General features: G+C 51.8%; 1 protein-coding gene across 2 annotated transcripts in view; it reads right to left on the bottom strand.

Moving 5' to 3' along the window:
* CPNE1 (copine 1) overlaps nt 1-26,434 on the bottom strand; it is a 121,366-nt gene that overhangs the window by 1,849 nt on the left and 93,083 nt on the right. For both annotated transcript variants that reach the window (XM_075349904.1, XM_075349903.1), the window contains exons 14-15: nt 18,079-18,212; nt 5,028-5,264 (exon numbers count right to left, since the gene is read on the bottom strand). In XM_075349904.1, the coding sequence (XP_075206019.1) occupies nt 5,028-5,264; nt 18,079-18,212 (371 nt within the window). The remainder of the gene's footprint in view (nt 1-5,027; nt 5,265-18,078; nt 18,213-26,434) is intronic.

The raw sequence follows: 26,434 nt of genomic DNA, 5'->3' as shown, positions 1-26,434 counted from the left end.
ATGGACCCATGGGTTGTACAGAGCTGTAATACAGTTGTGCAGGTGAGTCCTTAACCACTTATCTCAAGTTAAAGGGACTTTGTCAGCAGGTATTTGCTATTTAATCCAAGAGCAGCATGATGTAGGAGAAGATACCCCGATTGCAGTTGTGTCAGGGGTGCTTCACACACAGCGAGCTCGCTGCCGAGATCGCTGCTGAGTCACGCTTTTTGTGACGCAGCAGTGACCTCATTAGCGATCTCGCTGTGTGTGACAATGAGCAGCGATCTGGCCCCTGCTGCGAGATCGCTGCTCGTTACACACAGCCCTGGTTCGTTTTCTTCAAAGGCGCTCTCCCGCTGTGACACACAGATCGCTGTGTGTGACAGCGAGAAAGCGACAAATGAAGCGAGCAGGGAGCAGGAGCCGGCGTCTGACAGCTGAGGTAAGCTTGTAACCAAGATAAACATCGGGTAACCAAGGTGGTTACCCGATATTTACCTTAGTTACCAGCCTCTGCAGCTCTCACGCTGCCTGTGCTGCCGGCTCCGGCTCTCTGCACATGTAGCTGCATTACACATCGGGTTAATTAACCCGATGTGTACAGCAGCTAGGAGAGCAAGGAGCCAGCGCTAAGCAGTGTGCGCGGCTCCCTGCTCTCTGCACATGTAGCTGCTGTACACATCGGGTTAATTAACCCGATGTGTACAGCAGCTAGGAGAGCAAGGAGCCAGCGCTCAGTGTGCGCGGCTCCTGCTCCCTGCACAGACAGCTAAGCGGTGTGCGCTGGTAACTAATGTAAACATCGGGTAACCATACCCGATGTTTACCTTAGTTACCAGTCTCCGCAGCTTCCAGACGGCGGCTCCGTGCAAGCGCAGCGTCGCTTGCACGTCGCTGCTGGCTGGAGGCTGTTCACTGGTCGCTGGTGAGATCTGCCTGTTTGACAGCTCACCAGCGACCATGTAGCGATGCAGTAGCGATCCTGACCAGGTCAGATCGCTTGTCGGATCGCTGCTGCATCGCTAAGTGTGAAGGTACCCTCACTTGCTCAGTAGCTTGCTGTAATTTCAATACAATCAGTATTTTATCAATAGAAGATTATGACTGCAAGACTAGGTGCCACAAGCAGGCCAGTCAAGCTAATCTGTGTCACCCTACCTCACCACTGACTGGCAGCTAGCAAGCAATGTACAGTATGCTCATGAATCTGCCAATCATAAATGTGGGCCAGCTTATGCATTGCTTGATACTCTAGTCACCGCTACATGTACAACGAACAGAGAAACTAAGGATTTTAGCAAAACTGCACCAAGGCAGTCCAGTAAGTAGCATTCCTGGAATCAGGCTCTCTGCCCCATCATCATGAAGTTCTCAAATACCATTGTTAAAACCTGCTGACAATTTCTTTCCACCAATATGAGGAAATTTGGCTACTTCCTCATAGTCTTGTTTTTCCCTACTGAATCAACACTGCAGTAGAACTACATGACATCTGAGAATCTCCATGCAAATTTTGATCAGATTGATCTTGTTGAACTGGATCTAAACAACTTTTTGTACAGCAAAATACACAGTGTATAATATATTATATATATATATATATATATATATATATATATATATATATATATATATATATATATATATATATATATATATTATATATTCACACACACACACATACATACGCACACAGTATGTTACATAGTGTTTTGTAATATAGAATATAATTATATAATTTATGATAAACTGACCTTAACACATGTGTGGTTGAATTAAATGCTGGCTAGGGAAATTGATTTTCTGTGGGTGAAGTAATATGGTTAAAGTTTTGGGTTTTTTTTATTTTTCCCAAACGAAAAAGCATGAATTCACATGCGGCAGATTTTTGTTGCAAAAAATTTGACGTTAAATATATTAATTCATGTGAATGGGCCAGCAAACACAAATTTCTGTAGTCCACATTCAGATAAATAGGACTGTCCTAATTAAGTGTGGAAATGCATGGGCTTGTAGGAAAAACTATCCCATTTGGATAAGGGAAAATCATTGTCACACATATTGACTATACCATATGTGTCTATGCAGTCGAAATGCATGTTATAGCCGAAACCTAAAATCTGCAAAGCAGAAAAAAACCTAACTGTCTGGAGACCAGTGGCGAACATACCGCCGGTGCAGCTGCCCAGAGGTGAAGGGGGCCATGCTGACTGGTTAATAATGAGGGCAATGTGGCCCGTTGTTCCGAGCTCGAGGCTTCGTGGTGCCCTTGGCCAGATTGCCCTCATGACAAGTAGCATGCCAGACAGGGAGCGATCCTGCAGCTCTGCACAGTGCAGCCAGCAGAAATCTGTCCTCCGCTCCCTGCCCAGCACTGTGACACAGGCACGCGCACCTTGACTAAGTCAGCACGCCGGGTGTGCCTCTGTCATTTGAAAAGTACCCGGAAGGTGAAGAAGCAGTGCAGCGGGGCCCGTACAGAGAGGTAGGTGGTGATTTTTTTATTTTATAAATAGACTGAGGAGTGGGGAGAGGCTTGGGATCAGAATAAAGGGTGGAAGAGATAAAGAGAACGAGGTGTACAGGGGGACATGTGTGAATTTAAAGGCAACCTGTCAGGTCCCACTATGCTCTCCAGCAGTATGTCAAAATTTCCTGCTTAACCAGCCCCGTCTAATGTTAAACTAAAAAAATTAATGTTTAAAAAATGGACTTCGTGCGCGGTGTCTATACTAATTAGGGCCTTGCCTAGTCAATGGGGTGTTTCTCCAGACTAGTCGGCCCAGTATCCATGTGGTCAAGCCACTGTGGGTATGATAACATGATTTTCACGAGCCGGTGTCACCGTCAGACCCTGGGCATTTTGCGCATGCACACGGCTGTGATCACTCATATTGAGCCTCATCTGAAGTCAGGCGTATGCGTCCGGACTGCAGAGACACGCGCTGCGCATGACCGGAGGTGCAGAAGCTGTTCCTCCAATGTATGCAATGATTTATTTTTTCTAATTTCACAATTGCATGAATAAACCCTTATACAATATTTTAAATATTTTATGAACAAATATTTTTCCCCAGATTATGTGCTGTCTATTTTAAAAATGGATGACACGAACCCATGTGCCCAGTCCAAGGAAAATATACAACAAGTTCTATTTTAGTCTGTATTTGCAGAGGAGACCATTTAATTAAGCCAATGGGGGGGGGGGGGGGGGATGAAAAAAGAAACCAACAAATAAATATTATATATTTAGTCAGCCACGAATTGTGCAAGTTCAGAAAGTGAGAGAACTTGCACAGTTGGTGGCTAGCTAAATACCTTTTTTCCTCACTGTATATATATTATATATTATTAATATATATATATATATATATATATATATATATATATATATATATATATATATATATATATATATATATATATATATATATATATATATATATATATATATATATATATATATATATATCCGTATTTTTCGCTTTATAAGACGCACCGGAATATAAGACGCACCCCAAACTTAGACATAGAAAAAGGTAAAAAAAAGAAAAATGGGGTCTGTCTTATACTCCGGTGTTCTCTTACCGGAGGGGGGCAGCAGTGGTGGTGAAGCGGGGTCACAGGAGGCACAGGTTGTGCTGGCAGGCGCGGCAGGTCAGTGGCAGCGGGGTCCTTGGTTGCAGGTGCCGTGGCGTCCGTGGTTGCAGGCGCGGTGGCGTCCGCGGTGGCAGGATCCGTGGGGTCCGTGGTGGCGGCAGCAGCCGTGGCGGGTGAGCCGTGCAGCAGGCCGGTGCAGTGAGTGTCCGCGGTCCCGGTTCAGTGGTGGCAGTGGCGACTGCTCAGTGGTGGCAGGGACTGCTCAGTGGTGGAGTGTGTCCGCGGTCCCGGTTCAGTGGTGGCAGCGGCGGTGGCGACTGCTCAGTGGTGGCAGGGACTGCTCAGTGGTGGAGTGTGTCTGCGGTCCCGGTTCAGTGGTGGCAGCGGCGGCGATGGCTCAGTGGTGGGAGTGGCGGCGACGGCTCAGTGGTGGGAGCGTCGGCAACTGCTCAGTGGTGGGAGCGGCGGCAACTGCTCAGTGGTGGAGTGTGTCCGCGGTCCCGGTTCAGTGGTGGCAGCGGCGGCGACGGCTCAGTGGTGGGAGCGGCGGCGATGGCTCAGTGGTGGGAGCGGCGGCGACGGCTCAGTGGTGGAGTGTGTCCGCGGTCCCGATTCAAGTAATGGCGCCCGGAGCGACGCATGCGCAGATGGAGCTCTCATCCAAGGGCTCCATCTGCGCACGCGCTGACTCCCGGAGCAGCGCGTGCGCAGATGGAGCTCTCATCCAAGAGCTCCACCGGCGCCATCATTTGAAAGTGGGACCGCGGACAACTGGTAAGCTGCACAGCCGCCCGCCCCCATGCCAGCAGGCTGCCCGCCCACCCTGCGTACAAGCAGCCGGGTACCTGTGCTTGCGTGCGGTGGCAGCCGGGTACCCATGGCTGTGTGCGGGCGGCAGCGGGGTAACTGTGTGAGGGCGGCAGCCGGGTACCTGTGTGAGGGCGGCAGCCGGCTGCCGCCCGCACGGGCACCCGATTGCCGCTCGCACACAGCACCCGGCTGCCGCCCGCACACAGCCATGGGTACCCGTCTGCCACCGCATGCAAGCACAGGTACCCGGCTGCCGACCCCACACAGCACCCGCTGCCGCCCGCACACAGCCACGGGTACCCGGCTGCCGCTGCACGCAAGTACAGGTACACGGCCGCTTGCATGCAGCCACAGGCACCCGGCCGCCCGTTCGCCTCAGACAGGACCCCCCCCCCGCTACCGCTTTATAAGACGCACCCCCCATTTTCCTCCCAAAATTTGGGGAGGAAAAGTGCGTCTTATAAAGCGAAAAATACGGTATCACAATTTTTTCATTATTTTTTTGGGGGGAGGGGGTTGATATACAAATTGGACTTTGTCATGTAAATGTAGCTAGAGTCCTTCAAGAAGCCAAAAATGTTAATAGAGCGAATCAATTCTAGATACTGGAACAAAGCTAGAAAATCTCAACTTACATTTTGAAATTGTCGGAATGGCACAAACTGCACAATGTCTCTGGCAGCAGGCTCCCCGCTGGAGGATTTCAGGACCCCATTGTCTCCATCAAGAAATTCCATGGCTTTAAAATCTGCACTTCCCACACCAATGATGATGATCGACATAGGAAGCTTAGAGGCTTGCACAATGGCATTTCTGGTGTCATTAAGGTCAGTGATCTCGCCATCAGTAATGATTAAGAGTACAAAGTATTGCTGGGAAGAATAAAAAAAATATATATATATTTATATATCTATCTCTTTGAAAATAATTAGAAATTTCAGCGAAAAATTGCCTAATCTTAGAATATTAATATAAAAAGAAGGGAATTTTGTTTACTTACCGTAAATTCCTTTTCTTCTAGCTCTAATTGGGAGACCCAGACAATTGGGTGTATAGGCTATGCCTCCGGAGGCCGCACAAAGTATTACACCTAAAAGTGTTAAGCCCCTCCCCTTCTGCCTATACACCCCCCGTGCTCCCACGGGCTCCTCAGTTTTGGTGCAAAAGCAAGAAGGAGGAAAAAGAATTATAAACTGGTTTAAAGTAACTTCAATCCGAAGGAACATCGGAGAACTGAAACCATTCAACATGAACAACATGTGTACACAAAAAAACAGGGGCGGGTGCTGGGTCTCCCAATTAGAGCTAGAAGAAAAGGAATTTACGGTAAGTAAACAAAATTCCCTTCTTCTTTGTCGCTCTATTGGGAGACCCAGACAATTGGGACGTCCAAAAGCAGTCCCTGGGTGGGTAAAATAATACCTCGTAAGAGAGCCGTAAAACGGCCTCTTCCTACAGGTGGGCAACCGCCGCCTGAAGGACTCGTCTACCTAGGCTGGCATCCGCCGAAGCATAGGTATGCACCTGATAGTGCTTCGTGAAAGTGTGCAGGCTCGACCAGGTAGCCGCCTGACACACCTGCTGAGCCGTAGCCTGGTGCCTCAAAGCCCAGGACGCGCCCACGGCTCTGGTAGAATGGGCCTTCAGCCCTGAGGGAACCGGAAGCCCAGCCGAACTGTAAGCTTCGATAATTGGCTCCTTGATCCACCGAGCCAGGGTTGATTTGGAAGCCTGTGACCCTTTACGCTGGCCAGCGACAAGGACAAAGAGTGCATCCGAGCGGCGCAGGGGCGCCGTACGAGAAATGTAGAGTCTGAGTGCTCTCACCAGATCTAACAAGTGCAAATCCTTTTCACATTGGTGAACTGGATGAGGACAAAAAGAAGGTAAGGAGATATCCTGATTGAGATGAAAGGGGGATACCACCTTAGGGAGAAATTCCGGAACCGGACGCAGAACCACCTTGTCCTGGTGAAACACCAGGAAAGGGCTTTTGCATGACAGCGCTGCTAGCTCAGACACTCTCCGAAGTGAAGTGACTGCTACTAGAAAAACCACTTTCTGCGAAAGGTGTGAGAGAGAAATATCCCTCATTGGCTCGAATGGTGGTTTCTGAAGAACCATCAGCACCCTGTTCAGATCCCAGGGTTCTAACGGCCGCTTGTAAGGAGGGACGATGTGGCAAACCCCCTGCAGGAACGTGCGTACCTGTGGAAGTCTGGCTAGGCGCTTCTGGAAAAACACAGAGCGCTGAGACTTGTCCCTTAAGGGAGCCGAGCGACAAACCCTTTTCCAGTCCAGATTGAAGGAAGGACAGAAAAGTGGGCAAGGCAAAAGGCCAGGGAGAAATACCCTGAGCAGAGCACCACGACACGAAAATTTTCCACGTCCTGTGGTAGATCTTGGCGGACGTTGGTTTCCTAGCTTGTCTCATGGTGGCAATGACGTCTTGAGATAACCCTGAAGACGCTAGGATCCAGGACTCAATGGCCACACAGTCAGGTTGAGGGCCGCAGAATTCAGATGGAAAAACGGCCCTTGAGATAGCAAGTCTGGTCGGTCTGGTAGTGCCCACGGTTGGCCGACCGTGAGATGCCACAGATCCGGGTACCACGACCGCCTCGGCCAGTCTGGAGCGACGAGGATGACGCGGCGGCAGTCGGCCCTGATCTTGCGTAACACTCTGGGCAACAGTGCCAGCGGAGGAAACACATAAGGGAGCTGAAACTGCGACCAATCCTGAACTAAGGCGTCTGCCGCCAGAGCTCTGGGATCTTGAGACCGTGCCATGAACGCCGGTACCTTGTTGTTGTGCCGGGACGCCATGAGGTCGACGTCCGGCACCCCCCAGCGGCAACAGATCTCCTGAAACACGTCCGGGTGAAGGGACCATTCCCCTGCGTCCATGCCCTGGCGACTGAGATAATCTGCTTCCCAGTTTTCCACGCCTGGGATGTGAACTGCGGATATGGTGGAGGCTGTGGCTTCCACCCACATCAAAATCCGCCGGACTTCCTGGAAGGCTTGCCGGCTGGGTGTGCCGCCTTGGTGGTTGATGTATGCCACCGCTGTGGAATTGTCCGACTGAATTCGGATCTGCTTGCCTTCCAGCCACTGCTGGAACGCTTTCAGGGCAAGATACACTGCCCGTATTTCCAGAACATTGATCTGAAGCGAGGACTCTTGCTGGGTCCACGTACCCTGAGCCCTGTGGTGGAGAAAAACCGCTCCCCACCCTGACAGACTCGCGTCCGTCGTGACTACTTCCCAGGATGGGGGTAGGAAGGATTTCCCCTTCGATAATGAAGTGGGAAGAAGCCACCACCGAAGGGAAGCTTTGGTCGCCGGAGAGAGGGAGACTGTCCTGTCGAGGGACGTCGGCTTCCTGTCCCATTTGCGAAGGATGTCCCATTGAAGGGGACGCAGGTGAAACTGCGCGAAAGGGACTGCCTCCATTGCTGCCACCATCTTCCCCAGGAAGTGCATGAGGCGCCTCAAGGGGTGTGACTGGCCTTGAAGGAGAGATTGTACCCCTTTCTGTAGTGACTGCTGCTTGATCAGCGGAAGCTTCACTATCGCTGAGAGGGTATGAAACTCCATGCCAAGATATGTCAGCGATTGGGCCGGTGTCAGATTTGACGTTGGAAAATTGATGATCCACCCGAAACCCTGGAGAGTCTCCAGGGTAGCGTCGAGGCTGCGTTGGCATGCCTCTTGAGAGGGTGCCTTGATCAGCAGATCGTCCAAGTACGGGATCACCGAGTGACCCTGCGAGTGTAGGAGCGCTACTACAGTAGCCATAACCTTGGTAAAAACCCGTGGGGCTGTTGCCAGGCCGAACGGCAGTGCCACGAATTGCAGGTGTTCGTTTCCTATGGCGAAGCGCAAGAAGCGCTGGTGCTCTGGAGCAATCGGTACGTGGAGATAAGCATCTTTGATATCGATCGATGCAAGGAAATCTCCTTGGGACATTGAGGCGATGACGGAGCGGAGGGATTCCATCCGGAACCGCCTGGTTTTTACGTGTTTGTTGAGCAGTTTCAGGTCCAGGACAGGACGGAAAAAACCGTCCTTCTTTGGGACCACAAACAAGTTGGAGTAAAAACCGTGGCTCTGTTGCTGAAGAGGAACAGGGATCACCACTCCTTCTGCCTTCAGAGTGCGCAGCGCCTGCAGAAGAGCCTCGGCTCGCTCGGGAGGCGGGGATGACCTGAAGAATCGAGTCGGGGGACGAGAGGTGAACTCTATCTTGTAACCGTGAGACAGAATGTCTCTCACCCAGCGGTCTTTTATTTGTGGCAGCCAGGTGTCGCAAAAGCGGGAGAGCCTGCCACCGACCGAGGATGCGGATAGAGGAGGTCGAAAGTCATGAGGAAGCCGCTTTGTTAGCGGCGCCTCCGGTGGTCTTTTTAGGACGTGACTTAGACCGCCATGCATCAGAGTTCCTTTGTTCATTCTGCGGCCTTTTGGACGAGGAGAATTGGGACCTGCCGCGCCCCGAAAGGACCGAAACCTCGACTGCCCTCTCCTCTGTTGGGGTATGTTCTGTTTGGGCTGGGGTAAGGATGTATCCTTTCCCTTGGATTGTTTGATGATTTCATCCAAACGCTCGCCAAACAGCCTGTCGCCAGAAATTGGCAAACTGGTTAAGCGCTTTTTGGAAGCAGAATCTGCCTTCCATTCCCGTAGCCACAAGGCCCTGCGGAGTACCACCGAATTGGCGGCTGCAACCGCCGTACGGCTCGCAGAGTCCAGGACAGCATTAATAGCGTAAGACGCAAATGCCGAGGTCTGAGTGGTAATGGATGCCACTTGTGGCGCGGACGTGCATGTGGCTGCTTCAATTTGCGCTTGACCTGCTGAGATAGCTTGTAGCGCCCATACGGCTGCGAATGCTGGGGCAAAAGAAGCTCCGATAGCTTCATAGATGGATTTCAACCAGAGCTCTATCTGCCTGTCAGTGGCATCTTTGAGCGAGGCCCCATCTTCCACTGCAAGTATGGATCTAGCCGCCAGTCTGGAGATTGGAGGATCCACTTTGGGACACTGAGTCCAACCTTTAACCACGTCAGGGGGAAAAGGATAACGTGTATCCTTAAGGCGCTTAGAAAAACGCTTATCTGGACAAGCATGGTGATTCTGGACTGCCTCTCTGAAATCAGAGTGGTCTAGAAACATACTCTGTGTACGCTTGGGGAACCTGAAACGGAATTTCTCCTGCTGAGAAGCTGACTCCTCCGCCGGAGGAGCTGAGGGAGAAGAAGGGAATTTTGTTTACTTACCGTAAATTCCTTTTCTTCTAGCTCCAATTGGGAGACCCAGACAATTGGGTGTATAGCTACTGCCTCCGGAGGCCACACAAAGTATTACACTTAAAAGTGTAAGGCCCCTCCCCTTCTGGCTATACACCCCCCCGTGGGATCACGGGCTCCTCAGTTTTAGTGCAAAAGCAAGAAGGAGGAAAGCCAATAACTGTTTTAATTACAAATTCAACCCGAGAAACAGCCTCGGAGAACTGAACTGTTCAACATGAACAACATGTGCACCCGAAAAAAACAAACTTCCTAAGAAAACAGGGCGGGTGCTGGGTCTCCCAATTGGAGCTAGAAGAAAAGGAATTTACGGTAAGTAAACAAAATTCCCTTCTTCTTTGTCGCTCCTAATTGGGAGACCCAGACAATTGGGACGTCCAAAAGCAGTCCCTGGGTGGGTAAAAGAATACCTCGTGATAGGGCCGTCAAACAGCCCTTTCCTACAGGTGAGCCACCGCCGCCTGAAGGACTTGTCTACCTAGGCCGGCATCCGCCGAAGCGTAGGTATGCACCTGATAATGCTTGGTAAAAGTGTGCAGACTCGACCAGGTAGCCGCCTGGCACACCTGCTGAGCCGTAGCCTGGTGCCATAATGCCCAGGACGCACCCACGGCTCTGGTAGAATGGGCCTTCAGCCCTGATGGAATCGGAAGCCCAGCCGAACGGTAGGTGTGAAGAATTGGTTCCTTGATCCACCGCGCAAGGGTGGATTTGGAAGCTTGCGACCCTTTACGCTGACCAGCGACAAGGACAAAAAGTGCATCCGAGCGGCGCAGAGACGCCGTGCGGGAAATGTAGATCCTGAGTGCTCTCACCAGATCCAATAAATGCAAACCCTTTTCAAATTGGTGAACTGGATGCGGACACAAAGACGGTAAAGTGATATCTTGATTGAGATGAAAGGAAGATACCACCTTGGGAAGAAATTCTGGAATTGGACGCAGAACTACCTTGTCCTGGTGAAACACCAGGAATGGAGATCTGCATGATAACGCCGCCAGCTCGGACACTCTCCGAAGAGACGTGACCGTCACTAGAAAGGCCACTTTCTGTGAAAGACGAGAAAGGGAAACCTCCTTCATAGGCTCGAAAGGCGGCTTCTGGAGAGCAATTAGAACCTTGTTCAGGTCCCAGGGCTCCAACGGCCGCTTGTAAGGGCGGACGATATGACAAACCCCTTGCAGGAACGTGCGTACCTGAGGAAGTCGCGCCAGGCGTTTCTGAAAAAATACGGATAGCGCGGAGACTTGACCTTTAAGGGAGCCAAGCGACAAACCTTTTTCCAACCCAGACTGCAGGAAGGAAAGAAAAGTAGGCAATGCAAAAGGCCAGGGAGAAACTCCCTGAGCAGAGCACCAAGATAGGAATATCCTCCACGTCCTGTGGTAGATCTTGGCGGAGGATGGCTTCCTAGCCTGTCTCATGGTGGCAACCACTTCATGAGATAAACCTGAGGCCGCTAGGATCCAGGACTCAATGGCCACACAGTCAGGTTCAGGGCCGCAGAATTCAGATGGAAAAATGGCCCTTGAGACAGCAAGTCTGGACGGTCTGGTAGTGCCCACGGATGGCCTACCGTGAGGTGCCACAGATCCGGGTACCACGACCTCCTTGGCCAGTCTGGAGCGACGAGAATGGCGCGGTGGCAGTCGGACCTGATTTTGCGGAGCACTCTGGGCAACAATGCCAGAGGTAGGAACACATACGGTAGCCGGAACTGCGACCAATCTTGAACTAAGGCGTCTGCCGTCAGAGCTCGGTGATCGTGAGACCGTGCCATGAAAACCGGGACTTTGTTGTTGTGCAGTGACGCCATCAGGTCGACGTCCGGCATCCCCCAGCGGCGACAGATCTCCTGAAACACGTCCGGGTGAAGGGACCATTCCCCTGCGTCCATGCCCTGGCGACTGAGAAAGTCTGCTTCCCAGTTTTCTACGCCTGGGATGTGGACTGCGGATATGGTGGATGCCGTGTCTTCCACCCACGTCAGAATCCGCCGGACTTCCTGGAAGGCTTGCCGACTGCGTGTTCCCCCTTGGTGGTTGATGTATGCCACCGCTGTGGAGTTGTCCGACTGAATTCGGATCTGCTTGCCTTCCAGCCACTGTTGGAAGGCTTGTAGGGCAAGATAGACTGCTCTGTTTTCCAGAACATTGATCTGAAGGGTGGACTCTTTCCGAGTCCACGTACCTTGAGCCCTGTGGTGGAGAAACACTGCTCCCCACCCTGATAGACTCGCATCTGTCGTGACCACCGCCCAGGATGGGGGTAGGAACGACTTTCCTTTTGACAATGAGGTGGGAAGAAGCCACCACCGGAGAGATTCCTTGGCTGCCTGAGAGAGGGAGACCTCCCTGTCGAGGGACGTCGACTTCCCGTCCCATTGGCGGAGAATGTCCCATTGTAATGGACGCAGATGAAACTGCGCAAAAGGAACTGCTTCCATTGCTGCTACCATCTTCCCTAGGAAGTGCATGAGGCGCCTCAAGGGGTGCGACTGGCCCTGCAGGAGAGATTGCACCCCTGTCTGTAGCGAGCACTGTTTGTCCAGTGGAAGTTTCACTATCGCTGAGAGAGTATGAAACTCCATGCCAAGATATATTAGTGATTGGGTCGGGGTTAGATTTGACTTTGAAAAGTTGATGATCCACCCGAAACTCTGGAGAGTCTTCAGTGCCACGTTCAGGCTGTGTTGGCATGCCTCTTGAGAGGGTGCCTTGATAAGTAGATCGTCTAAATACGGGATCACAGAGTGACCTTGCGAGTGCAGGACTGCTACTACTGCTGCCATGACCTTGGTGAAGACCCGAGGGGCTGTCGCCAGCCCGAAAGGTAGAGCTACGAACTGCAGGTGTACGCTTCCTATAACGAAGCGTAGAAAACGCTGATGCTCTGGTGCAATCGGCACGTGGAGATAAGCATCCTTGATGTCTATTGATGCTAGGAAATCTCCTTGAGACATTGAGGCGATAACGGAGCGGAGAGATTCCATCCGGAACCTCCTGGTTTTTACGTGTTTGTTGAGCAGCTTTAGATCCAGGACGGGACGGAACGACCCGTCTTTCTTTGGCACCACAAACAAATTGGAGTAAAAACCGTGGCCTTGTTCCTGAAGAGGAACGGAAGTCACCACTCCTTCCGCCTTTAGAGCGGACACCGCTTGCAGCAGAGTATCGGCTCGGTCGGGCGGTGGAGAAGTTCTGAAGAAACGAGTTGGAGGACGAGAGCTGAACTCTATCCTGTACCCGTGAGACAGAATGTCTCTCACCCAACGGTCTTTGACCTGTGACAGCCAAATGTCGCCAAAGCGGGAGAGCCTGCCACCGACCGAGGATGCGGAGAGAGGAGGCTGAGAGTCATGAGGAAGCCGTCTTGGTAACGGTTCTTCCGGCTGGCTTTTTTGGGCGTGATTGAGTCCGCCAAGAATCTGAGCTCCTCTGATCCTTTTGAGTCCTTTTGGACGAGTAGAATTGGGACCTGCCTGAGCCTCGAAAGGACCGAAAACCAGACTGTCCCCTCCTCTGTTGGGGTTTGTTTTGTCTGGGTTGCGGTAAGGCTGAATCCTTACCCTTGGAGTGTTTAATGATTTCATCCAAACGCTCACCAAACAATCGGTCACGAGAAAAAGGCAAACTGGTTAAGCACTTCTTGGAAGAAGAATCTGCCTTCCATTCTCTCAACCACAGGGCTCTGCGTAAAACCACGGAGTTGGCTGACGCCACCGCCGTACGGCTCGTAGAGTCTAGGACAGCATTAATCGCGTAAGACGCGAATGCAGACATTTGAGAGGTCAATGGTGCCACCTGCGGAGCAGATGTACGTGTGACCGTGTCGACCTGTGTAAGGCCAGCTGAAATAGCTTGGAGTGCCCATACGGCAGCGAATGCTGGCGCCAACGACGCTCCAATAGCTTCATAGATGGATTTTAACCAGAGCTCCATCTGTCTGTCAGTGGCATCTTTAAGTGCCGCCCCATCTTCCACTGCAACTAGAGATCTGGCTGCAAGCCTGGAGATTGGAGGGTCCACCTTGGGACACTGTGTCCAGCCCTTGACCACGTCAGGGGGAAAAGGATAGCGCGTATCTTTAAGCCGTTTGGAGAAACGCTTATCTGGATAAGCGTGGTGTTTCTGGATTGCGTCTCTAAAGTCAGAGTGGTCCAGAAAAGTGCTTAATTTACGCTTGGGATACCTGAAATGGAATTTCTCCTGCTGTGAAGCTGCCTCCTCCGCAGGAGGAGCTTGTGGAGAAATATCTAACATCTTATTGATGGACGCTATAAGATCATTCACTATGGCGTCACCATCCGGGGTATCTAGATTGAGAGCGGCCCCAGTATCAGAATCCTGATCAGTTACATCCGCCTCATCACACAGAGAGTCGTCCCGCTGGGACCCTGACCAGTGTGATGAAGTTGAGGGTCGCTCATAGCGAGCCCGCTTAGGTTGTCTGGGACTGTCGTCCGAGTCAGAGCCGTCACCCTGGGGTGCATGTGACACCCCCGGAGCTAGGAAGTGTTCCAGCTGAGGGGGACCAGGGGGCAATGTACCAACAGTGCCCATGGTCTGAGTTACTGGTCTAGACTGCAATGTTTCAATAATTTTAGACATAGTCATAGACAATCTGTCAGCAAAAGCTGCAAACTCCGTCCCTGTCACCTGGACAGCATTCACAGGTGGTTCTCCCTGGGTCACCTCTAGCAGAGGCCCCGGCTGAGCAATTGCCACAGGGGCCGAGCACTGCACACAATGGGGGTCAGTGGAACCTGCCGGTAGAGCAGCCCCACATGCGGTACAGGCAGCACATAAAGTCCGTGCCTTGGCACTTTTGCTTTTTGCGGACGACATGCTGTTGTCTCCTTGAGAAATCTAAGGAGGGTATATAGCAGAAAATCACCAGCGACCGTACAGTGTAAAGTATTGCCAGCACAAAATACAAAGTACACTATGGCACAAGTGGGGGAGAGCCCTTGAGGGCTGCTTACCGCCCGCTGAAAAGCGGGTGTGAGGTCGTAGAATCCCTTGTCTGGGTCTCCCAGCCTCCCCTCTGCAGCTCAGCGTGCAGGCAGGAATGGCTGCCGGCGTCCTGTGAAGAGGGGCGGACCGTGGGCGTGCCACAAACAAAAGTGCGGGAAACTGCGTCCCACTGTGCCTAGTGTGAGGGCTGGAGTATGTAAAACAGACTCCAGCTCTTAGCGCTGCTGGTCTGTACAGCGTCCCGCCCTCCTCCTGACTGGCAGGTCTGGGGGCGGGAACGATACGAACTAGGCCGCAAAAGCCGGGGACTGTAGTAATCTAGCGCGGCCGTCATATATGCACGGCCAGCGCGGAAGTCCCCGGCGCACCACAAATCCCAGCCGCGACGCAGTAAACACTGACCCCAGCGGCCGGATCGGCCGATCGTACTAAGTCTCCTCACTCAGCAGAGCTGTAGTGAGTAACGGCACAAGCGCAGCAGCGCTGTTTACCCCGGCGCACTAACACACCCAGCAATGCTGCAGTGTGCGTGCGGTAAGCACGGGGACACGGAGTACCTTAATGAAGCAGGGTCCTGTCCCTGAGGAAACTCCGCTCCGTATCCAGCAGATCCTCCAGGGGCTGTGGATGGAGCACGGTCTCAGTGCCCGGAGACCGGTCAAGTCCCACTTCACCCAGAGCCCTAATGGGGATGGGGAAGGAATCAGCATGTGGGCTCCAGCCTCCGTACCCGCAATGGGTACCTCAACCTTAACAAACACCGCCGACAGAAAGTGGGGTGAGAAGGGAGCATGCTGGGGGCCCCCGTATGGGCCCTCTTTTCTTCCATCCGACATAGTCAGCAACTGCTGCTGACTAAACAGTGGAGCTATGCGTGCATGTCTGACCTCCTTCGCACAAAGCATAAAACTGTGGAGCCCGTGATCCCACGGGGGGGTGTATAGCCAGAAGGGGAGGGGCCTTACACTTTTAAGTGTAATACTTTGTGTGGCCTCCGGAGGCAGTAGCTATACACCCAATTGTCTGGGTCTCCCAATTAGGAGCGACAAAGAAATATCCAGCAGTTGATTGATGGACGCAATAAGATCGTTCACTATGGCGTCCCCGTCTGGAGTATTAAGATTGAGAGCGCCCTCAGGATCAGAATCCTGATCAACTGTCTCCGCTTCATCAACCAGAGATTCCCCCCGCTGAGACCCTGAACAATATGATGTCGAGGGAAATTCTAAGCGAGCCCGCTTAGTCGGTCTGGGGCTGGGGTCTAAGTCAGAACCCTCAGCCTGGGATGTATGAGATACCCCTGGAGGACATTGTTGGTCCAACTGAGGGGGGCCAGGGAACAATGATTCAACAGAGTCCCTTTGCTGAGATACCGGCCTGGACTGCAAGGCTTCTAGTATCTTAGCCATAGTCTCAGAGAGTTTTGCAAACTCCGTCCCCGTCACCTGGACAGTGTCAACAGGTGGCTCCCCCTGGGCTCCTCTTAGCAGAGGCTCTGGCTGCGAAAGTGCCACAGGGGCCGAACATTGCACACAATGAGGGTCAATGGAACCCGCCGGCAGCTGGGTCGTACAAGCGGCGCAGGCAGCATAATAAGCCTGTGTTTTGGCACCCCTGCCTTTTGTGGGCGCCATGCTATTGTTTTCCCTGAGCAACACAATAGGGTATATAGCCAGAATGAACTGTGCTCATACAGTGTAAAGTATATACTATAAACAAATAATGTATCAATACACTACAGCACCATGGGGCTAGCACCACAGGTGCTGCTTACCACCCGCCTAAAGCGGTTGTGAGGCCACCAGAGACCGTGTCTGGGTCTCCCAGGGTTTGTCCCTCTCTGCAGCGTCGGAGGAGCTGACAGGAATGGCTGCGGCGTCCTGACGAGAGGAGGGAGCCGTGGGCGTGGCCGAGAAAGTGCGGGAACTGGTGCTCACACTGTGCACAGTGAGGGGGGTGGAGTATGCAAAGCATACTCCAGCCCTCAGTGCTGCTCGTTCCGTGCAGCGTCCCGCCCTTCCCCTGCCTGTCAGGGCTGGGGGCGGGAGAAAAGGAAACTAGGCCGCAAGAAAGCCGGGGACTCGAGTATAAGCGTGGCCGCCGTAAAAGCGCGGCCGGCGCCGAAGTCCCCGGCGAACTACAAGTCCCAGCCGCGCCGCAGTTTCCCATGGCAGCGGCGGTTAGCGCGGTAGCCCCTACATATAAACACACTCAGCGACGCTGAGTGTGTAATGGCACAGTTTAACCCGGTCAGCGCCGCGGTCCCCGGTGCACTAGCACACCCAGCAAAGCTGAGATGTTGCCGTGCGCGGTCCCCACAGGGATACAGAGTACCTTCAAGTAGCAGGGCCATGTCCCTGAACGGTACCCGGCTCCTATCCAGCAGGCTCCACAGGAGTTGTGGATGAAGCACGGTCTCAGTGCCTGGAGACCGATAGGATCCCACTTCACCCAGAGCCCTGAGGGGGATGGGGAAGGAAAACAGCATGTGGGCTCCAACCTCCGTACCCGCAATGGATACCTCAACCTTAACAACACCGCCGACAAGAGTGGGGTGAGAAGGGAGCATGCTGGGGGCCCTATATGGGCCCACTTTTCTTCCAACCGACATAGTCAGCAGCTGCTGCTGACCAATCTGTGGAGCTGTGCGTGCATGACTGCCTCCTTCGCACAAAGCAAAAAACTGAGGAGCCCGTGGGAGCACGGGGGGTGTATAGGCAGAAGGGGAGGGGCTTAACACTTTTAGGTGTAATACTTTGTGCGGCCTCCGGAGGCATAGCCTATACACCCAATTGTCTGGGTCTCCCAATAGAGCGACAAAGAAACCAAAAATTGTCTGTCTTCTATTAATTGACTCCATAGAGCAGAAGCAGTAAATGTTGTGTTCACGTAACATTTGTATATTGCCCCCAGTGATTGTTCATCAATCAAGACAGTTGCTCACATGTAAAATAATGACAGACAATCACCTACGGTGCGAGAACAGTTCTAGTGATGTCTATGCCTGCTCTCCTGGGGGCTCAAGTGACGTAATAGCTCATGAGACCTACAATTAATCAGTGGCCACTTCCCTCTCACTTACTTTGGACATAACCAACATTCGGAGGAAATCAGAGAGCAGCAGACAGCTCTCACTTCTTCTGGGTGACAGTTTTGTCGAAAGTGAGAGGGAAGCGGCTGCTGATTGATTGCAAGGCTCATAAGACATTATGTCACACGAGCCCCAGGAGAGCAGGAACCTTGTCTAAGGCAGTTTGGTACAACAGGTCACCCGAGACGTGACACCAGATACAATTCATGACGAGTAGGAGCACAGCTATCGAAAACTTTAGGATTTCTCAGATAATCCTTTTAAAAGTGCAACAGACATGTTTCTATAAAGGTTTTCGTATACTCACAGATGCAGTTTTCTGCTGTGCCACGGAAGCCGCAAACCTGGTCACATGGTTAATAATTGGAGAGAAGTTTGTTGGCCCATACAGACGGACCTGTGGCAACGCTTGGCGGTACGCATCCACGACGCCTTGTACACCTGATGACACAAATGCATTATAAAACAACGGCCTAAGCTATTTTCAGTGGAAACAAATTTGTACAAATTTCACGTGTAAATGTTTCGTTATAGGATGTTTGCGCTTATAAAAGGTGTGAGAAAGAAAAACATACTAAAACAGGTACTTTAGAGGGAACCGCTCACCATGAAATGCAGTCCAAGTTGCAGGCTCCTTGTTACAGCCCAGGAATAGCTGACAACGTTGATATATAGTTTGCAGGAAAAGGTTCAGTATAAATTGTGTTTCTTTAATTAATTTAATTTTATTAAAAACTGTTAAACAACAATAATATATGCATTCCAAAGGACTTATTCAGAAATATGAAGCAAAAGTACAGCAATCTGCGTTGTTCTTCAAAAGGTATATATAAAGGATCTGCTCAGGTTCATGCATCATTACATAGTTTGATATTAGCAAGTCAATTAAATCCCAATTTGTGTTGAAGCATAAAAACAATATACAGGTTATTCTTCTGTCATCAAATCTGAACTACAAGCTCAGAATTTAAACTGTTCAGATCTAGCAATAGCAATAAAACCTTATGCTGCCCCCTGTAAGATTCCCCCCTACATCTCCAAACTATATGTAACCTTTATCTGGTAGTATAACAGTGCCCACAGGAGTTTGTACCTGTGGATATATCCGCAGGTTTCCCGCAGCTGCTCGCCGGAATCCGCAGCTATTTTTAGCTGTGGGATTCCAGCGAAATAGCTGTGGTAAACCTGCAGACATTCATGCGGCTTACCTGCGGAAGTCCCGGCCTTTATCTCCATAGTGGAGGGCCGGGATTTCCGCAGCATGTTCCACAGCCACACGTATCCGCAGCATGGACACAGCACTCCTCATGTCCCATAGGATAATATGGGGAGTGTCTGTACATGCTGAAACCTGCGGATTTATCTGGAAAACCCAGAAAATCCGTGGATTTTCTGCAGATAAATCCGCAGGTTTAATCTCCCATGGGCACATAGCCTAAGGGACATCTCAATTGTGCAAGACCATCTGCGCCAATGAGTTTCATATGTCCCATACCTTAACAAATTTCTGAGGGCACTCTCTATAATGATGCACTTTTTCCTCATATTCAATTGTGTTTACGGAATCAACCCAGGCCCTTAATGTTGGGGGAGAATTACCCATCAATCTTGTAGCTATCAATTTCCTGGCAAAAAAAAAAAAAAAAAAAAGAGAATTTTGTTGTTTACTTACCGTAAATTCTTTTTCTTATAGTTCCGTATTAGGAGACCCAGACATTGGGTGTATAGCTTCTGCCTCCGGAGGACACACAAAGTACCACACTAAAAAGTGTAGCTCCTCCCTCTGAGCATATACACCCCCTGGATAACCAGATCTAGCCAGTTTAGTGCAAAAGCTGAAGGAGAATAGCCACCCACAAGTAAAGACAGAGCAAGAATCGGAACAACCGGAGACTCTGTCCACGACAACAGCCGGTGATAACACGCGGAACAAGAAACTGCCAACAGGCAACAGGGAAGGTGCTGGGTCTCCCAATACAGAACTATAAGAAAAAGAATTTACGGTAAGTAAACAAAATTCTCTTTTTCTTTATCGCTCCTATGGGAGACCCAGACATTGGGACGTCTCAAAGCAGTCCATGTGTGGGAATAAACAGAAAAACTGAGAAGTAGGCGGAGCCTAACTTCACAAATGGGCGACAGCCGCCTGAAGGATGCGTCTGCCCAAGCTCGCATCTGCCGAAGCATGAGCATGCACTTGGTAGTGCTTTGAAAAGGTATGCAGGCTAGTCCAAGTGGCAGCCTGACAGACCTGCTGAGCCGTAGCCTGGTGCCTGAAAGCCCAAGAGGCACCGACAGCTCTGGTCGAGTGTGCCTTGATCCCCGGCGGGGGAGGCACCTGAATACACTGGTAGGCATCGGAAATGGCCGACCTAATCCAACGAACTAAGGTCGGCTTAGAAGCCGAGAGGCCCTTACGCCGACCTGTGGTTAGCACAAAAAGAGGTGCACCGCCTAAGAACAGCGGTACGAGACACATAGATCCGGAGCGCCCTCACCAGATCCAGAGTATGCAACGCTTTTTCAAAGCGATGAACAGGAGCCGGACAAAAGGAAGGCAGGGAAATGTCCTGGTTAAGGTGGAAAGGAGAAACCACCTGAGGGAGAAAGTCCGGAGTCGGACGGAGAACCACCTTGTCTTGATGAAATACCAAAAAAGGTGACTCCGAAGAGAGCGCAGCCAAATCAGAGACTCTCCTGAGGGAAGTTGTGGCCACTAGAAAGACCACTTTCTGTGAAAGACGAGACAAAGAAACCTCCCTAAGAGGCTCAAAGGGGGGGTTTCTGCAAGGCCGTGAGGACCAAATTGAGGTCCCAGGGATCCAAGGGCCGCCGGTAAGGCGGAATGATGTGAGACGCGCCCTGCATGAAGGTGCGGACCTGAGCCAGCCGGGCGATACGCCGCTGGAACAGCACTGACAGAGCCGAGACTTGTCCCTTGAGGGAATTGAGGGATAGTCCTAGCTGCAGACCGGACTGTAGAAAGGACAGAAGGGTCGGCAAGGAAAAAGGCCAAGGAGCATGGCCGGAAGAGCGACACCAGGACAGGAAAATTCTCCAGGTCCTATGATAGATTTTAGCCGAGGAAGACTTCCGAGCCCGAGTCATAGTGGAGATGACTTCAGGAGGAATACCAGAAGCCGTGAAGATCCAGGACTCAAGAGCCACGCCGTCAATCTGAGAGCCGCAGAATTCTGGCGGAAAAACGGACCTTGTGAGAGAAGGTCTGGACGGTCCGGAAGATGCCACGGCACCTCTACGGACAGATGGAGCAGGTCTGGGTACCAAGCTCGCCTGGGCCAGTCTGGAGCAATGAGGATGACCTGACGGCCCTCCATTCTGATCTTGCGCAGAACTCTGGGCAAGAGAGCTAAAGGGGGAAACACGTAGGACAGACGAAACTGGGACCAATCTTGAACCAGAGCGTCCGCTGCAAAGGCCTGAGGATCGTGGGAGCGAGCCACGTAAACCGGAACCTTGTTGTTGTGCCGGGATGCCATTAGATCCACTTCCGGAGTGCCCCACTTGCGGCAGATTGACTGAAACACTGCCGGATGCAGGGACCACTCGCCACTGTCCACGGTTTGACGGCTGAGATAATCTGCCTCCCAGTTTTCCACGCCTGGGATGTGGACTGCGGATATGGTGGACTTGGAGTCCTCCGTCCATTGAAGGATGCGTTGAACCTCCAACATTGCCAGGCAGCTGCGTGTCCCGCCTTGGTGGTTGATGTAGGCAACCGCTGTCGCGTTGCCTGACTGGACTCGGATGTGCTTGCCCGCCAACAGGTGGTGAAAGGCTAGGAGAGCTAGAAGCACAGCTCTGGTTTCCAGCACATTGATCGAGAGGGCTGATTCGGACGGAGTCCAAGTGCCCTGTGCTCGGTGGTGGAGACATACCGCTCCCCAGCCGGATAGACTGGCATCCGTGGTGAGGATCACCCAGGACGGGGCCAGGAAGGAGCGTCCCTGAGACAGAGAGAGGGGCCGAAGCTACCACTGAAGGGAGCCCCTGGTCTGTGGCGACAGAGCCACTAGCCTGTGCAAGGAGGAAGTCCGCTTGTCCCAACAGCGGAGAATGTCCAGCTGCAGAGGACGCAGATGGAACTGGGCAAAGGGAACAGCCTCCATTGACGCCACCATCTGACCCAGCACCTGCATTAGGTGCCTGATGGAATGACGGCGGGGCCTCAGCAGAGAGCGCACCGCCAGATGGAGGGACTGCTGTTTGACTAAGGGCAGCTTCACAAGTGCCGGCAGAGTCTCGAACTGTATCCCTAGGTACGTGAGCCTCTGGGTCGGAGTCAGAGTGGATTTGGGCAGATTGACAAGCCACCCGAATTGGGCTAGAGTGGCGAGAGTGAGCGAGACACTCCGCTGACAGTCTGCGCTGGATGAAGCCTTGACTAGAAGGTCGTCCAGGTAAGGAATCACTGCCAACCCCTGGAGGTGCAGAACCGCAACCACTGCTGCCATGACCTTGGTGAATACTCGAGGGGCCGTGGCTAACCCGAAGGGGAGAGCCACGAATTGGAAATGTTCCTCTCCGATTGCAAAACGTAGCCAACGCTGGTGTGAAACTGCAATTGGCACATGCAGATAGGCATCTCTGATGTCGATGGATGCCAGGAAATCTCCTTGGGTCATTGAGGCAATGACTGATCGCAGAGACTCCATGCGAAAGTGTCGCACCTGAACATGCTTGTTGAGAAGCTTGAGATCCAGGATGGGCCGGAAGGAACCGTCCTTTTTGGGGACTAGGAAGAGATTTGAGTAGAAACCTCTGAACCGTTCCCGGGCGGGAACCGGTACAATTACTCCGTTGGCCTGCAAGGATGCCACGGCCTGTGAGAAGGCGGCGGCCTTGGAGCAGGGGGGAGTTGACAGAAAAAATCTGTTTGGCGGGCTGGAAGAGAATTCTATCCTGTAGCCGTGGGAGATGATATCCCGCACCCACTGATCGGAGATGTGTTGAAACCACACGTCGCCAAAGTGGGAAAGCCTGCCACCAACTAAGGACGTTGCTGGCGCGGCCAGACAGTCAAGAGGAGGCTGCCTTAGTGGCAGCAGCTCCTGAGGTCTTCTGTGGACGCGCCTTTGTGCGCCAGTTGGGTTTTTGGTCCTTGGCTGAGTTAGTGGACGAGGCCGAGGGCTTAGAGGATGACCAGTTGGAGGAACGAAAGGAACGAAACCTCGACTGGTTCCTACCCTGGGCAGGTTTCCTGGTTTTAGTTTGTGGCATGGAAGTACTCTTCCCGCCAGTAGCTTCCTTAATAATTTCATCCAGTTGTTCACCGAATAGCCTGGATCCAGCAAAAGGGAGCCCAGCAAGGTACTTCTTTGAAGAAGCATCTGCCTTCCACTCTCGAAGCCACAAGATCCTGCGAATAGCGAGGGAATTAGCCAAAGCCACCGCAGTGCGGTGAGAAGCCTCCAGCATGGCAGACATGGCATAGGATGAAAAAGCTGAAGCTTGGGAAGTTAAGGCAACCATTTCGGGCATAGATTCCCTGGTGAGGGAATGCATCTCCTCTAGAGAAGCAGAGATGGCTTTGAGAGCCCACACTGCTGCAAAAGATGGGGAGAACGAGGCCCCTGCCGCCTCATATACAGATTTGGCCAGAAGGTCAACCTGGCGGTCAGTGGAATCCTTAAGAGAGGTGCCATCAGCCACTGATACAACTGTCCGGGCTGAGAGTCTAGACACCGGAGGGTCTACCTTTGGTGAATGAGCCCACTCCTTGACCACCTCAGGTGGAAAGGGAAAATGGTCATCAGAACCACGCTTTGGGAAGAGTTTGTCAGGACAGGCCCTAGGCTTGGTCACAGTGGCCTGAAAACTGGAGTGGTTAAAGAACACACTCCTTGTCCTCTTAGGCAAGGTAAACTGGTGCTTTTCTGCCAGAGAGGGTTGCTCCTCTGATACTGGCGGATTGAGGTCCAGTACAGAATTAATGGACGCAATCAAATCACTAACATCTGAGTCACTTTCGGACAGATCAATGGGGCACATGGAGGTAGCCTCCGAGCCCCCAGTAAAGGCATCCTCCTCGTCCTGCGAGTCAGCTCTTGAATCAGAGCCGCGGGACGAGGAAGGAGAGGGGACCCTGCGTCTCCTTTTAGGAGGACGGGGTCTGGGACCAGATGAAGAATCCTCTGTGAGCGCCGCTGAGAGAGCCCTAGCAGCAGAGGCGCCCTGAGAAGGGGGCTGATGCATGTTCAGCAAAGTCCGGGACAGCTGTCCCATGGAGTCGGCAAAAGACTGGGAGATTGACCTAGAGAAGGATTCTACCCAAGCCGGGGGTTCAGCCACCGGAGCCGGAGCAGCTGGAGGGACCACTGTGGGTGCGATTCCAGGCTGAGGCATTGTCATGCTGCTGGAGTGGGGGCTCTGAGCCAGAATGACCCCCAGAGAGTATATAAGAAGGTCCACAACCGGAGGTTGTGGCTTACCAGACCGTTTGTGTGGCCTCCAGATCCCACAGCCCGGACCCCCAAGCAGCTTAGCAGGGATGCTGCAGCCAGCGCTGATCGCAGAGAAAAACGCTGATAAAACGGCGCCGGAGCGAGGAGAGGGGGCGGGACCTGCTCTGAGAGCGGGATCTGGAGGGCCAAGGAGACTTACAGGGGAGGGGACATGTACTCAGAGAGGAGTGTCCCTCCCCTGTGCCGAACGGCCGCTGGGCGGAGCCGCACTGTCCCTCTGCATGATTGACATGCGAGGGCAGTGAAATCAAAAGTAGGCCTCCGGCGAAGCAGGGGCCTAAATTTGAGCGATGCGGCCGGCGCGCAGGCACCATCGGCGCGGTTCTCAGGCGACAACCAGAGAACCAGCCGGAAATGTCAGAAAAGTTACACAGCACACTCTACCACCATAATAAAGTACCGGGACCCCCGGATATAAACGTCTCAGGTACTTAGCTTGCTGAGACGCAGGGTTCCAAGTCCCTGGGGATGAGTGCTCCGTCCAGCAGGATCCTGAAGGGCTGCGGATGAAGACCGGTCTCCTGCAAAGCAAGGAGAACCGTGCTGGCTCCCACTTCAAGCCAGAGCCCGAGGGATGGTGAAGGAGCGCGGCATGTAAGGCTCCAGCCTTGGAATCAACCTTAACAACACCGCCGACACAGTGGGGTGAGAAGGGACATGTCGGGAGTCCAGGCTTGGACCCGCTTTTCTTCAAAAACTTTCCAAAAATGAAAAATCAGATGAGAATGCATGTGTGGATGTATGCCTCCTGAACACAAAGCAATGAACTGGCTAGATCTGGTTATCCAGGGGGTGTATATGCTCAGAGGGAGGAGCTACACTTTTTAGTGTAGTACTTTGTGTGTCCTCCGGAGGCAGAAGCTATACACCCAATGTCTGGGTCTCCCATAGGAACGATAAAGAAAAAGTTTTTCTAAGGTTCCCTTCACACATCCATTTAAAAAAAAAAAATAAAAAAAAAAATGCATGTGTGGCACATTCTGTTTAGACCACCTGTGTGCATGCGTGATATCCGTGTGACAAGAACAGGAAAAAAATGCATAACACTAAAATGCATGGCTTTTTGTGTTAAAGATGTAGATAGATTTGATTGATGTTACGACTACTAACAAAATAAATACTAGATTTGGAAAAAAAAAAAAAAAGCCATGGGAGACCTCTTCATTTTTGATAATCAGCCAGTGTAAAGCAGACAGCTGGTGACTGATTAGCAGGCTAGGAAGGTCCATGGTTATTTGGCCCAAAGGTTAGTAATGGGGGTGTTTGATAGGCACCTCTCAAATACTTACCAAGTAATCCAAAAACAAAAAAATTCAATAAACACTTTTTTTTATTCCTTACTGGGTTATCAATGGTAGAGTCTGATAGACAACACTACATTACTAACACCAAAGCTTGTTGCCAGCTGACCTCAACTTCATAAACCAGTACCCTGATTGTCAACACATAGGGGCAATTGGAAAGAGCTGAGGCGAAGCGCCAGAATTTGCACATCTAATGTGATGCGCCACTTCTGGGGCATTTTTAGGCTGGGAATGGCTAGATAATCATTAACCTTAACAGCCTGGTAATATCAGCTTGCAGCTGCCTGCTTTACTTTTCCTGGTTAGGTTGTGAAACATGGGGGGCAGGGAACCCCAACAAGGTTTTTTTTGTCAATTATTTATTTGGTTAATAGATGTAAAATCCATCCCTCCATCCAATCGATCGATTTCTCATCTTTGCACATCTTTAAAAGGGAACCTGTCACCAGGTTTTTCCCCTTATAAGCTACAGCCACCATCAGTAAGCCCTTATATACAATACTGCTATACACAATATGGCTGAGGGCAGATCAGAGTATTGTAGTGCGTGGGCGGTCTTTGACCTTGCCTCATGCCTGAGAATCACAGTAGCGCAATGGAGGCCTCTGTGTGGATGACGTAGGACGCGTCATCCACACGGGGCTGGGCAGGAGGACAGCGACTGCACAGGATAGAGGAGGCACCGGACCGAGAGCAGCAACACCCATCGGACCAGACCACCCCCTAGATGAGTATAAAAGGTGTTTTTTCACGTTCTATAGAGTGGCCTAGGCTCTTATATACAGTATTCTGGAATGCTGTATATAAGGGCTCACTGGTGGTGGCCGCAGCTTATAAGTGAAAAATCTGGTGACAGGTTCCCTTTAACGTAGAA

The sequence above is a fragment of the Anomaloglossus baeobatrachus genome, chromosome 5 (genome assembly GCF_048569485.1).
Source record: "Anomaloglossus baeobatrachus isolate aAnoBae1 chromosome 5, aAnoBae1.hap1, whole genome shotgun sequence".
NCBI classification, from domain to species: domain Eukaryota; kingdom Metazoa; phylum Chordata; class Amphibia; order Anura; family Aromobatidae; genus Anomaloglossus; species Anomaloglossus baeobatrachus.
This window is presented reverse-complemented; position numbering and strand designations above follow the sequence as displayed.